Raw genomic sequence first — 13250 nt, 5'->3', positions numbered from 1 at the left:
CCCCAGATTACAAGACTACCGCTCTTAACCACTACACCACACTGGCTCTCTGAGGAAATCTTTCTCCCAACTGCATGGAAGCAGAGGAACAAGAGACCTCAAAGCTTTACTCAGGCTCATTTCAATTCATACATGTAAAACTAAACCGCTGTTGTGCGTGTACAAGTTGAATAAGAAAGTATTACTGAGCAGATTGCTCATTTCCAAATATTTTAATAGCTTGGGAACAGCAAAGACCAATTAAGTGGAAGAGCTTCTTTCAAATCATGAGAATGAAGAAGCACTTCAGAAAACCTTATACACTATATGAAAAAAATTAATGCTTGGAACTAGAAAAAAAATCACTTTCATGCTGTGCATGGGAGGTCAGTGATAGTGCATCCTAAAGATTAACTATGAAGAATGTAATAAAATAAAACCACTTCATGTGCAGCATGCTGCCCTAAACTGAATATAAAGAAAAATGTAATAAATGGGCACCAGTCATGCCTAATACAGGCTTCAAATCATCTTCATTTCTTAACAGCATGCCAGTAATACAAAATGCTCCACAACACAGTACATATGTACATACATACATACATACATACATACATACATACATAATCAGGCTACTATAATGAAGCAGACAAACTGGTAAAAAGGTATGTTCCTTCTAATCAACAATTCCTAACCAACCTGGTGCAGCAATAAAACCGCTAGCACATTTGCAAAGCTAAGCTGGATCCAATATGGTTTCAAATTAGATGGAGGACCACCTGTTGAAATTCCTGCATTGCAGAGGGTTGGACTAGATGACTCAGGGTCCCTTCTACAATTCTTTGATTCTATGAGTATGATCACCACTTTGGAGGATTTGCTTTTTTATTATTTCTGCAGGTGTGTGTGTGTGTGTATCAAATTACACACTTTCCATTGGACTTGTAAGCTTGAGAGTTAGTGTGGTGTAACTGTTAAGAGTATCAAGGACCTGAAACTTGAATGCCCACTTGGCTATGAAGCTTACTGGTGACCATAGGCCGGTCACTGCCTCTTAGCCCAACCTACCTCACAGGGTTGTTGTGGGGAATGAGGTGGGAGAGAGCTATGTACACCATCTTGAGCTCCTTAGAGAATAAGGTGTTCTAAATTGCAACAAATGATTAATGTATTTAACGTAAGCAGTAGTGCACACAGTGACAAAGGTTTTCTGGAAAACTAGGGTAATATGCATAGGTTAATTTTCCATTTGCACCAGGAAAAAAACTTATGTCCAGGAATATGGGTGGTAGACAATCTAGCCTGTGGGCCAATCTTGTCCTGTCAGGAGGTTCAAGTTGGTCCATGAGGTCATTTTCCTGAAACCACACTGCCTGCCTATCAGCTGACAATAGTTGTGATGTCATCTAATGGGCTTGAGGATGGGGTTGATTTAACACATTCCTGTTCTGAGCAAGGAATCAGTCTACAGCCAAAGCAGCAAGATTTAACCCCTACTTGTGAGCCGAAAACTGTGGGGGGCGCATTCCTGATTCTGGAAGGGTTTTGCATGGAACTCCCTGATAAAACAGAGCGGGGGATTTGTTTTAGCAGAAACTGCTTCCTGGGGTTTAGCCTTCCCAGAATGTAGGAAAATACTTTTTAATTTTAGCTGCACCTTTGGGACTTTAAAGCACTTTACATCATTGTGACATCAGGTGGTTGATGGGTTGGTGGCTTCTGATAAAAATCTAGCTCATGGAGCCAAAAAGGTTCCTCAACACCTGCCCTAGAGAGTCATCTAATCATGTTTATTTTACTTGTATTTAGTAAACAAAAGGCAAAAATTCTGAAACCGCCAAGCATGCCTAATACTGTATTTGCAATTGATATCCATAATGAAAGAAAAGCTCTGGAACTTTTTCCACCCTACATAAAACCAAATAATGCTGTTTTCCTAATAAAATACATGCAATCATCATGACTGTAAAAGCTTGTGCATTTGCTACGATTCTATTTTGCTTCAAGTTAAATTACAGCACACATCTGCAAGAAACTGAAAAGACTGGTATCAGTAGGTAAATAACATGTTTATTAGTCACCCGCCCAGAAAATTAACCTTAATCCAAATTGTATTTGTTGCAGTTAGTTTTTGCTTAGTTTATACTAAAATGTATCCTTTTTGCATATGGTAAATGGCTAACTGTTCATCAGAACATTATAGGCAACTGAGGTTTTGGTATAAACAAAATCTGTGTTGTTTTATGCATATTGAATGTTTTGCACCATCCATTCTTCACTTTTAGGATCTTACCCCATATATACCCACTCAATTGCTTCAATCTGCAGAACTGGCACTGTTACAGGTGCCACGTAATACTCATTCCACACTTGTAGTAATCAATCTTTTAGTGGCAGCACCTACAGTTTGGAACTCCAGGCCTGACAGGTTCCTTCGTTGTATTCCTCTGTGCCTGCTTAAAGCATTTTTGTTTAGACAACTGTATCCATAAATGTAGAACCTACATGAGATTTATGTCTTTTGGCTACTATGGCTTTAATAATCTCTGAATGTTTAAATAACATGTTTTTAATAGAGGATTTTAATGTTGTATTTTAGGTAAAGTTACCCATGACTGTCAGGTCCAGTCGCAGACAACTCTTGGGTTGTGCGCTCATCTCGCTCTATAGGCCGAGGGAGTCGGCGTTTGTCCGCAGACAGCTTCCGGGTCATGTGGCCAGCATGACTAAGCCGGTTTGGGTGAACCAGAGCAGGACACGAAAATGGCGTTTACCTTCCCGCTGGTGCGTTACCTATTTATCTACTTGCACTGCATGCTTTCAAACTGCTAGGTGGGCAAGAAGTTCTCTTAAATTAATTTAAATAAAAAATTTTTGGCATAATGCTTTCACTAATCACTTTGTTATATTGTAGATCATTTCCCATTATTTTGGGCCTTTTTAGCTATGAATTAAGCAAAAGGTCAGGATTTTAAAGCCCTGAACAAACCAACAGGGTATGAAGTCTACACCTTTTAATGCACCCAGACAGGAAAAAACCTTCATGAAATTGTCCATGTCCATAAAAGTTTAGCTCAGGGATGGGGAACCTCTTACCCTCTTGGCATGGCCTATTGTCAGGGATGGAAGGTGTAGTCCAGCAACATCTGAAGGGCCACAGGTTCCCCATCCCAGATTTAGCCCATGAGATCAGTGAGGCTACATAAAACTACATTAAAAAAAAACAAAAACGTTTAGCACTTTTTCCCTGTTCACCCAATGGCTGACAGAACAAAGTCTCTTGTAAATTCTTGAGGGTGACAGGAGACGGCAGAACATTCCTCAACACCTAGGACAAGCAACAAAAAGCTAAGTTAACATCTTCCCACCAAGATAACATTTAATAAAAAGGAGACTGTCCAGCCAGTTTTTTGTTGCCTGCTGTGGTTGTAAGACCATGAGTTTCAGGCTGCCTTGCAGTTAAGTTGGTACAGCAAAGGGTCCAAAAGGCTTTAATGAAATATTAACGCATATTTCCTCAAGTAAACTACTACAAAGGAATTAAAAAGGTTCTGAAAAGTAACTTACTGTGAGCTTTTGTAAAAAAAAACCACATCCTTTTTGAGAGTAAATCCTCTTTCTTATCCCACTGACCTATGACAATATTAACTTTTCATACAACACCGTCAACCTATTATTGTGGCTTGCAGTCTTAAGATATGAACAAACAGGGGTTTTTCTCTAATAAAAGCAAGTCAGGAAGCCCACAATAGTATTATTCAGGGTATTTAAATTTTCACTTTGGGTGGTATCCAGTGGAGACTGTCAGCAGACAAAAGGGAATCTGTCAATGGAAGGGAGAGAAAAGTTTTATTAATCTCCCATTCCCCCTAAGGTACCCCACACACTATCTAAATCTGCTCCAGAAGGTTGGGGGAGCAGAAATAATTAAAAATAACCTTTCAACAGCTGATAGTCACCACTGGATACCATCCACTGAAAAAAATGGCCAACAAGGCTGGTAGAGAAGCTGGTTTCTTTCTAACACCATTACATTTGGATAAGAGAATACAGCATGGCTCCTTCTTCTATGTACTGTGTTCCACTTTATAAAAGTAAAACCACCAGGGAAAGGAAATTAGAAGTTTCCAGTTACTTCCATTATCAAATACTGCAAAGAGAAAGGAGCTATCTACCTTCCCAATACAAGCTGTCTTTATATGAACAAGGCAATCTACCTCAGATACTCCCCAAGTGTAATTTAAGATGAGTCTTATTTCTATATTGTGCACATTTTTAAACATTAGTTTACTCCTCTCATTTCCACAAGAAGGGCCACATTCTGCACAGGTAGCAAAGACATGCTCTCAGAAGGCAAGAGTAGACTGTACTTTTCCAGTAGTGGTTTTTTGATGGGATAGCTCTGGGAAGAAACATATTATTCTTTTTAAGAACAAAGTTCAGTCTCTTGTGCTCTCTCGTCTCTCAGCAGTAAGTTTAAGTAAACGTTTAGTCACTGTTGATATTAATGAAACAAACCACTATCCAAAAAGGATCTGTTCAGCAGGGAGTGGGGAAATGATTCTGTTTTCCACCACAGTAAAAGACTAGCATTTGAGTTTTTATTGCTTAGAAAAGCACAGCACTATGCAAAGGCAGTTTTGCTTAAAGTGGTATTTTGTTTGTTTGTTTTCTCAGCTAACCATTTCTAAACAAAGGAACTGATACCTCAGAAATTGACTGTTTTCCCCCTGGAAATATTTAAAGAAAGGATATGCAAGTTGACCCCAAGATTCCCTTTTATTTAAAAGAAGCAGATCATCTCACTGGAAAAATATTTAATTTAGTTTTTAGAACTATTCCAGTTCTGTTTCATTAGCCCTCTCTGTTATATTAAAATATTTTGCTTCCATTTTCTAGAAGAGGAAAGAAACTAGTGGAAACCAGCAACTCTCACTGTTTCCAAATAGCTTATCAAGATACTGCCAAACACTGTTCTTTTGTCCTGCCACTATGAGGCATGACTGGCTGGAACTCGAGGCAAAGACTGTTCTGTGGTGACTCCAACCTTACAGAATTAGCTTAAAAATCACCTTAAACCAACCCACACATACTTCTCAACATTCCAGAAAGATAGGTATGCTTGCCTAAAGTAGTTCCAAGGTGCTTCAACAATACAAGTTCTTGTGACCCAAGATTCCACAGTCAAATTTATTCCATTTGGAAATTTACCTTAAAAAGTTCATACCAGATTCACTTGGGCTACAATCCCATGTCCACTTATCTGGAAATAAGCACCAATGAACGCAATGGAACTTACTTCTGAGCAGACATATTATGCCATCAGTCTTTTAATGTACTGTTTTTTTAAAAGTTAGGTAAACTGTTACAAAAATCTAAAATTATGTATCTGTCATAGACTATATATTTAGCTGTATTTAATTTCTTTTGAAAGATGACCCGGCGGAAATTTTTGGAATTGAACAAGGATTCCAGTTGTCTCTTTCAAAAGTTTACGTTGGGAGTAAAATATTCTGTTTGCTTAAAAACTGAAGAACACTAATATTACTGAGGGAAGAGGGCCTGGCTGCCAAGAATGTTTCCTAGGAATAACGACAAATTCAGTAATACCAGTGGATACTTACTTCTTGCTGCGCTCTTCATGGCCATTGGCACTGCTCAATTTGTTCTCATCCTAAGCAGGGTTGATAGAAGAACATCGTGAGGACGAAGTGGAAACATTTCAAGTGGTCAAAAGGGTAATGGGAATAGGGATAAGAAAATACAAAACAAAAATTTTAATACTAAAATTATTTTACATTTAATATGGAGTGCTACTAGTTAATGTAGACTTGTTTAACCACTTTGTTGCTTATAGTTAAGTCATACAATTACAAATACAAGAATTACTATTAAAAAATATATTTAAATCGTACAAGCTTCCTTACGTGACTTTAAAGTTATCCTGAAGTTTTCAGCACTCAAGTGGTTAAATAAATAAAATGTAAAAAGAAATTTCACGTTTAAAACATTTTCATGTACTATAATCCCTTTGACCAGTACCAAGGCTATATCTCTGCCTAAGCCCCAAGTGGCCATGCTAGCAGCCAGCCACTATCGATTTCCTGTGACCGATGCCAGTCCTGAGATCTTCGCCCATTTTCGTTGGAGGGTTGGGACTGTAAGAGCTTGATGCCACCTCTGTCACACATCTCGCCCTGAAGCAAACAGGGATTCACACTGCTTTAGTAACGTCGACTCCCAAGTCAGTCATCAATAATCCAACCAGTCCAGCCTAAATATTCCCTATTTCCATACCTGTTTACATGGAAAATATCCATGTTAAACTAGCACACAAGATTCTTAACATTACAAATTATGATTTGTTTCAAAATGTTACATAGCTAATAAATATTACATAAAACTAAACATGAAAATTTAAAAGGTTACAAACACTTGTTCAAAACTCATACCGCATAGCTGTACTAAACATACTTCAAAATGAACTAATAGTTGCTGTTATGTTTATTGTAGTTATCACACCAGTTACACCATGAGTTCAACTGCTACATTACTTAATTTTTTGTATATATAGATTTGTGAAGCCAGTGCTACTGCATGCATAATTTAATAGTTTCACCAATATCCAGTGAAAAACTAAATACATTTGCTGCCTGTTTAGATCTAGAAGCTAGGTATTAAATATTCAGAAATGTAGAAAATTATATCAAAGTTGCTAAATTAAATAAATAGAAGAGTACTTTGTCACAACGAACGGTAGACTGCAACAATATTTTGTTTTACTAATACTAAAATGTGAACTATTCAGGGATCCAAGAATTTTTGGAAAGGTCTTTCGCACAACAGTTAATTGCCTCCTGTCCTGTTAAAGATTAATCACCCGTCTATCTTTTTTTTAAAAAAAGAGGTCATTCTTCTTCCATTAAGCAGTCTAAGTATTTGCTTGCCATGAACTTGGGGAAGAGATTATTCTTGGAACCCTGCTATTTGCCCAAACCACTGCATTCACCTTGTTGCTAATCCAAAATTGAGCTGGTAGTTTTTAGGAGTGTTTTCCGTTTGTTTGTTTTTTTGTTTTTACCTAGGGGGACCACGGTACAGCGATACGTCACTCAATTACTACCTTATGATTGACAGTTCACACTGGAATCAAAGGTGAATTCATGGGAGTAGAGGTGAGATATCGTTAGGCAAGTCTACAAAGAGAGATAGATGGGCATTTATTCATCACGCTGAAGTGAAACTACTGCACAATATAATTACATTAACAGCATATAGTTACTCGTAAGATACACGTAACGCACGTCCAATAAGATAAATCATGAGGGCTCCGGGGGTGTTAGTTTACAGTTCAGCAGTAGTTTCATGAATAATGCTAAATGAATAGTGATAAAGCCCTTATTAGCATATTTTCTCACCTTCTTATAAGGAGCTTCAAGCATTGCTTCAATATCAATATCATCAGCCATTTTTCACGACACCTAGAAAGAGGAAAAAGTTCCTTTAGTCAAGCATGTACTAATCCAGACTAGTTCAAAAATTAAGAGCTTGATGATTCTGATGGTGACAAAAGTTGCATCAGTCCACACTTCCAAATGATTCATAGATTTATATTCTGAACATTCTTGAAACTCTAGGTCAGTTTTGACATAACACTGTTAAAGTGAATGAACCAAGCTTCTTCCTACTTTTTACACCCTTTCTTCTTCCTCTAGTGCAAATGAAAGGTACCAGTGTCCACAAGTGTTCATTTCCATTTTTGATTAACATTAGCTTTTGTTTTACCAAACTCTGGACCAACTGTGATTAATTTTAACTACGGCTAATGGAAACAAGCCAACCTCAAACCATAGCAGGCTGGCTTTCATTAACTATAGATAAGATTTACCAGAGCTTAGGGTTCAAACATGCTAAACTGTAGTACAGCTAAAATTCCAAGTGATAACTTATAATCTCCTAGGTATAGCTATGCTGGAGGAGAGGGAAGTGTGTGAGCTCAAAGAGAGGCTAGGCTTAATCCTGTAACACTAAAGCAGGGCTTCAGCATTATGCATGCAAAAAGGTCACCGTCTCTGGAAGCATGTAACCCATTCAGCCAAACACAAAACTATGCAGTTTTCCTATTATCCAGAGAAAAAGTAAACTCGGTTCCCATGTTTGTAAATACCGTATTTTTCGCCCTATAGGATGCACTGTCCCATAAGGCGCACCTAGTTTTTTGGGGGGAAATAAAGGGGAAAAAATTATTTTCCCCCCCCAGGCGCGGGGCTGGGGCGGGGGAGGCCCGAGCTTCCCCCGACCCCAAACAGGCAGCTCTCTGCAAGCCGTGGGAGCCCAGCGCTGGCTCCCGCTGCTTGCTGAGAGGTCCGCGAAGCCTGGACGCGCTGATCTCAGCGCACGCAGGCTTCGGCATGCAGGCAACTCTCCGCAAGCAGCGGGAGCGCTCCCGCTGCTTGCAGAGAGGTCCGCGAAGCCTGGAGAGCGAGAGGGGTCGGTGCGCACCAACCCCTCTCGCTCTCCAGGCTTCAGCAAAAGCCTGCATTCGCCCCATAGGACGCACACACATTTCCCCTTCATTTTTGGAGGGGGGAAAGTGCGTCCTATAGGGCGAAAAATACGGTACCTACCCAACATACATAAACAGAAGCATATTTGCTAATAAAACATACTAAAATATCCCTTCTCCAAATAGCCATAATAGGTTTTATTACTCCAGTAATACCTGTGTAATTAAGATAATAATTTGCTGAAAACCCCTTACCAAGTCATTTGACTTTCAAAAACAACAAACTATTATAATTCTCTGTTGGCTTTCTGACTAACAGAGGTAAGGATTTCTTAAAATAAATGTGATATTCAGGTCAGGTTACAGTTTCTCTCTCTCAATTTCTCTATCATGAAGAGCCCAGACTTTGTCAATGGGCAAGAACACAGATGCTGCAGGCTCCAAGCAACTGCTGAAAGCAAAACAAGCAAGAGCATTTCATACTCTTGTTAAACCAGATATGCACTAATATCAAACTTTTGGAACCAATTCAATTATCAATTCAATGTAAGAAATAACAATAATCTAGAAATTCCAATTGTTTAACCACATTTTGAAAAATGAACTCTTGAAAATGCATATATGCATATACCCTCCCATAAAACTGTCCCTGGAATGCTCTAACATTTTTGGTTGAGCATTTTGTTACTGGAAATGCTGTTTGCTCAAGGTTAAAAGTTGACCGATGGAAAACATTTCCCTAAAATCAACAGTGGATACAGCTATGCAGAATTATAAAAGGGAAGCCATTTTGTGTTGTTGCCTTACCTCCAGGGTGTGGGAGAAACATCCCTGTGGTGAAAAAAAGCTCAATAGAGCTTCAGATTAGAAGTTCCTCACGAATCTGATGATTTCCCATCACCTGAAATCTGCCATGAATCATTGACTCCTTGGGTCAAAAATTCGAAACAGATTAGTTAAACTATCCGAGGAAATATTTCGTATGGAATCAGCTGTTGCAGATTCCCCAATTGCAAGGTATAAGCAATCCTGAGCTTGTTATAATAAGGATTATGGGTAGACTACTCTCAGCGGGACGCAGGTGGCGCTGTGGGTTAAAGCCTCAGCACCTAGGACTTGCCGATCGAAAGGTCGGCGGTTCGAATCCCTGCGGCGGGGTGCGCTCCCGTCGTTCGGTCCCAGCGCCTGCCAACCTAGCAGTTCGAAAGCACCCCCGGGTGCAAGTAGATAAATAGGGACCGCTTACCAGCGGGAAGGTAAACGGCGTTTCCGTGTGCGGCTCTGGCTCTGGCTCGCCAGAGCAGCGATGTCACGCTGGCCACGTGACCCGGAGGTGTCTCCGGACAGCGCTGGCCCCTGGCCTCTTAAGTGAGATTGGCGCACAACCCCAGAGTCTGTCAAGACTGGCCCGTACGGGCAGGGGTACCTTTACCTTTACCTTTACTCTCAGCTACTCTCTGAAGAATGGAGAAAAGACCCTCTTAAGAATATTAGGGGGTGGGCAGGGGAAGGACTAGACCATGTGAAAAATGAACATAATATTTTAGCTGCAGTTCATTTTCAGCTTTGTATTCTTGTTATTAAAAAAGTGTGATTCAACATTTTGTAGATGCACCCATAACCTAGGTTTAACGTGGCATTTAGCTCCTAGCTTTCATATCTCAATTTCTAACACTGAACTTTTTTATGACTGCTTTTATACAGCACAGTAATATTGTTTTAGGGGTTTCAAAGACTGTTGAAAGCAACATAATAATTGCACTCACGTAATTACACCTGGGACGCAGGTGGCGCTGTGGGTTAAAGCCTCAGCGCCTAGGGCTTGCCGATCGAAAGGTCGGCGGTTCGAATCCCTGCGGCGGGGTGCGCTCCCGCTGCTCGGTCCCAGCGCCTGCCAACCTAGCAGTTCGAAAGCACCTCCGGGTGCAAGTAGATAAATAGGGACCGCTTACCAGCGGGAAGGTAAACGGCGTTTCCGTGTGCGGCTCTGGCTCTGGCTCTGGCCAGAGCAGCGATGTCACGCTGGCCACGTGACCCGGAAGTGTCTCCGGACAGCGCTGGCCCCTGGCCTCTTAAGTGAGATGGGCGCACAACCCCAGAGTCTGTCAAGACTGGCCCGTACGGGCAGGGGTACCTTTACCTTTAGAATTGTAGAGTTGGAAGGGACCCCACTTGAGCAACAAAACTGCTCCCTCTCCTGTTCACACATGCAGACCCCCAAATCTTGTTCAGAAGGTGTGGGGGGGAAGCATTAGAAACTCAGAAATGTAAACTAATCACCAAATGCCATCTTAAACCTGGGTTATGGTCGCCACATAGGAATGTCTAGGTACCTTTTTTTCCTGCAGTGAATTTTATTATTTTTGTTACTTTTTATTCATTTCCCTTCTGTACTGCTTTATATTTTAAAGAAAAAAATCTCAAAGTGGTTTACAGCACATTAAAACATCAAATAGAATAGTCCAGAATAAAACAACTGAAGCTTCAAGGAAAGTATTTCAGATGCTTCCCTAAGGGATATTTTGCTTTCCCCATATTTATTTACCTACTTAATTTATATAGCTGCCCCAAAGCAGAAGCACTCTAGGAAGCCAGTGTTGTGTACTTGTTAGAGTGTTAGACTAGGATCCGGGAAATGAGGGTTCAAATCCCCACTCGTCATGAACCTCACTAGGTGACCTTGGGCAAATCACAGCCTCTTAACCTACCTTACAGGGTTGTTGTAAGGATTAACTGAAGAGGGGTGAACCATGTACTCCTTGGAGAAAAGGGTGAGATATAAATGCAAAAAGCTCTTCTGCATACCTAGTAAAGAAAGCTGGAGGGGCCAGCCAGATGGAGATGTCAGTCGCCAGCCTGGCATCCAGAGATCTCCATATGGTCACAATTGGACCCATGCCAGTCGCAAAACGTGCCAGGGGTATTTCAAACACTGTTGGGGAGCCCTCAGAGCAAATGTGAAGGGCATGTGAGAAAGAAAGGGAGAGGAAGTTCCACTGCTTAAGTGTGAGAGTTCAGAGAATACAACACTGTGTTGATAACTAGTGAAGTTAAAGATAGTGGAGAGTACTAACTAATGTGCACAGTGATGTTAGTGCAAGCTTATCTGCTTTGCATTACTTCTGATTTCCAACAGGTATGTATTTTGCTTAGCATGTGTCGAGTTGGGTGCATTTGGGAAAAGTGTCTTTCAAGTTTGCATTTATTAAAGAAGATGTGCCAGTAAGTAAAATGGTAATGCCATGCCAGAAATACCCAATGTAGAATAACAGAAATTTTAAGATACTGTACACCAATTTCTTCTCTGTAAAGCAAACTCAGAAACATGAGAAAATCCCCAGAAGCAAAAAACATGCTGGCACAAGGGAAATTATTGTACGCAAAAAACAGGTTTGGCCAAAATTTATTCTATCCCAGTTTAAATTTGAAAAATGCACGAAACTCTGACCGATCTTTTATTATAATTTAACAAAGCCAAACCACAAACTAAATTATTAGACAAACCTGAAATAGTGGAGGCAGGTAACTAAGAACAGGAGCTGAAAATACCTGGTGAAATCTTAATTAAGCCAAGAACTTACATTTTCTCTCTGCCTCCCATTACATTAACACCAATACAGTACAGGAATAATACTGCCCAAAGGTTAGGCAAAGTTAATGATTGTTAGTGAGTATAGCTCATTGTTCAAACATAGCTGTTCTTGGGGGCCGTTTTGGAAGAATGAAATATGATATAAAATAATTTAAATTTGCTAAAGAGATTTTGGATAGCCACAAGATGCAAAATATTACTGTCCGATTGTACAAGTTGGACCTATAGGTATCCATATTAACTTAGGGCAGGTATGCCAAAATAGTTGTATAATTAAGGGTTAAGAAACTGATTGCACAAGTAATTCAAGATATTCAACTTTTAAAGAACGCTGCAATTTTCTAGCATTTCACATTTTTATTGAGACACATTTTGACATTGTCTAAAATTTGCTACATTAAGCATAACTTTTTCAAAACAAATAATCCTATTGAAAATGGAAACATAAGCTTGTTAAAGTCAACGGTTTCAGTCCCTTAAAACTGAATCCAAGACCCTCTATCAAAAAACCAGTCAAATGTCTGTTTTCTTTCTTTGTAGAAGAGTGAACGATGATGTCAAGCATTATAAATGTGTCACAATAATGACTTTACATGCTTATGGAAAATTATGAGTAAGTGTGGCTATCCTAACAATAGCATAGCTATTTACTTTTCACTGAACATTAGAAACAATCTGCTTCATCCCTTGCTTGTGTGAAGTGTGGACTTTCAGACCAGAATCCAAATAACTGCTCAAGCCCAATGCAATGGGCTTGTACCAGTCCAGGGGCATGTCTATGGAGAATATATGTTAATCATTCTCAAATAAGTCATTATTTCAGTGGGTCTACTCTGAGTAGACCAATGTTAAGGAAGTGTTGGCATATGAAATTTCAGATGTGGTTGGAAGAGGCATAAACTACATAACAAAAAATTTGAATTATGATCTTATTCAATATAAAGGTTCTGTTTGGTTGCCAACTGATGTTTTAATAATTTAAGAATGATAAAATGGAAAACTTTACTTAAAATGAATCCATTTATCCTAATAGGATTCTAACTCTTAAACTTACAGGCTTTTCATGCTTTTGTAATTAAATAAACTACAAACTCTGCAGAAAAGGGGGAGTTCATTCCTCCTCCCAATATGCCTGGGGAGGGGAGGAACACAAAGAAAACAAGTCTTCCTACT

At 39.6% G+C, this 13250-nt stretch overlaps 1 protein-coding gene across 4 annotated transcripts in view; it reads right to left on the bottom strand.

The window, feature by feature from the left end:
* The window catches only part of RBM39 (RNA binding motif protein 39), a 34530-nt gene that overhangs the window by 20460 nt on the left and 820 nt on the right, over positions 1 to 13250 (bottom strand). Inside the window, exons 2-5 of one of the 4 annotated variants that reach the window (XM_079979472.1) lie at positions 7398 to 7460; positions 7103 to 7175; positions 6022 to 6176; positions 5604 to 5653 (exon numbers count right to left, since the gene is read on the bottom strand). In XM_079979472.1, coding sequence (XP_079835598.1) covers positions 5604 to 5653; positions 6022 to 6057 — 86 coding nt within the window. In that variant the 5' untranslated portion in view covers positions 6058 to 6176; positions 7103 to 7175; positions 7398 to 7460. Of the gene's footprint in view, positions 1 to 3075; positions 3188 to 5603; positions 5654 to 6021; positions 6177 to 7102; positions 7176 to 7397; positions 7461 to 13250 lie in introns of those variants that run through there. The other 3 variants (XM_079979473.1, XM_079979474.1, XM_079979471.1) reach the window with 3 other exon arrangements.

Source organism: Podarcis cretensis (genome assembly GCF_951804945.1).
Source record: "Podarcis cretensis genome assembly, chromosome: 6".
In the NCBI taxonomy this organism is placed as follows: domain Eukaryota; kingdom Metazoa; phylum Chordata; class Lepidosauria; order Squamata; family Lacertidae; genus Podarcis; species Podarcis cretensis.
Note: the sequence above shows the minus strand (reverse complement) of the source record. Positions and strands in the feature narration are given on the sequence as shown.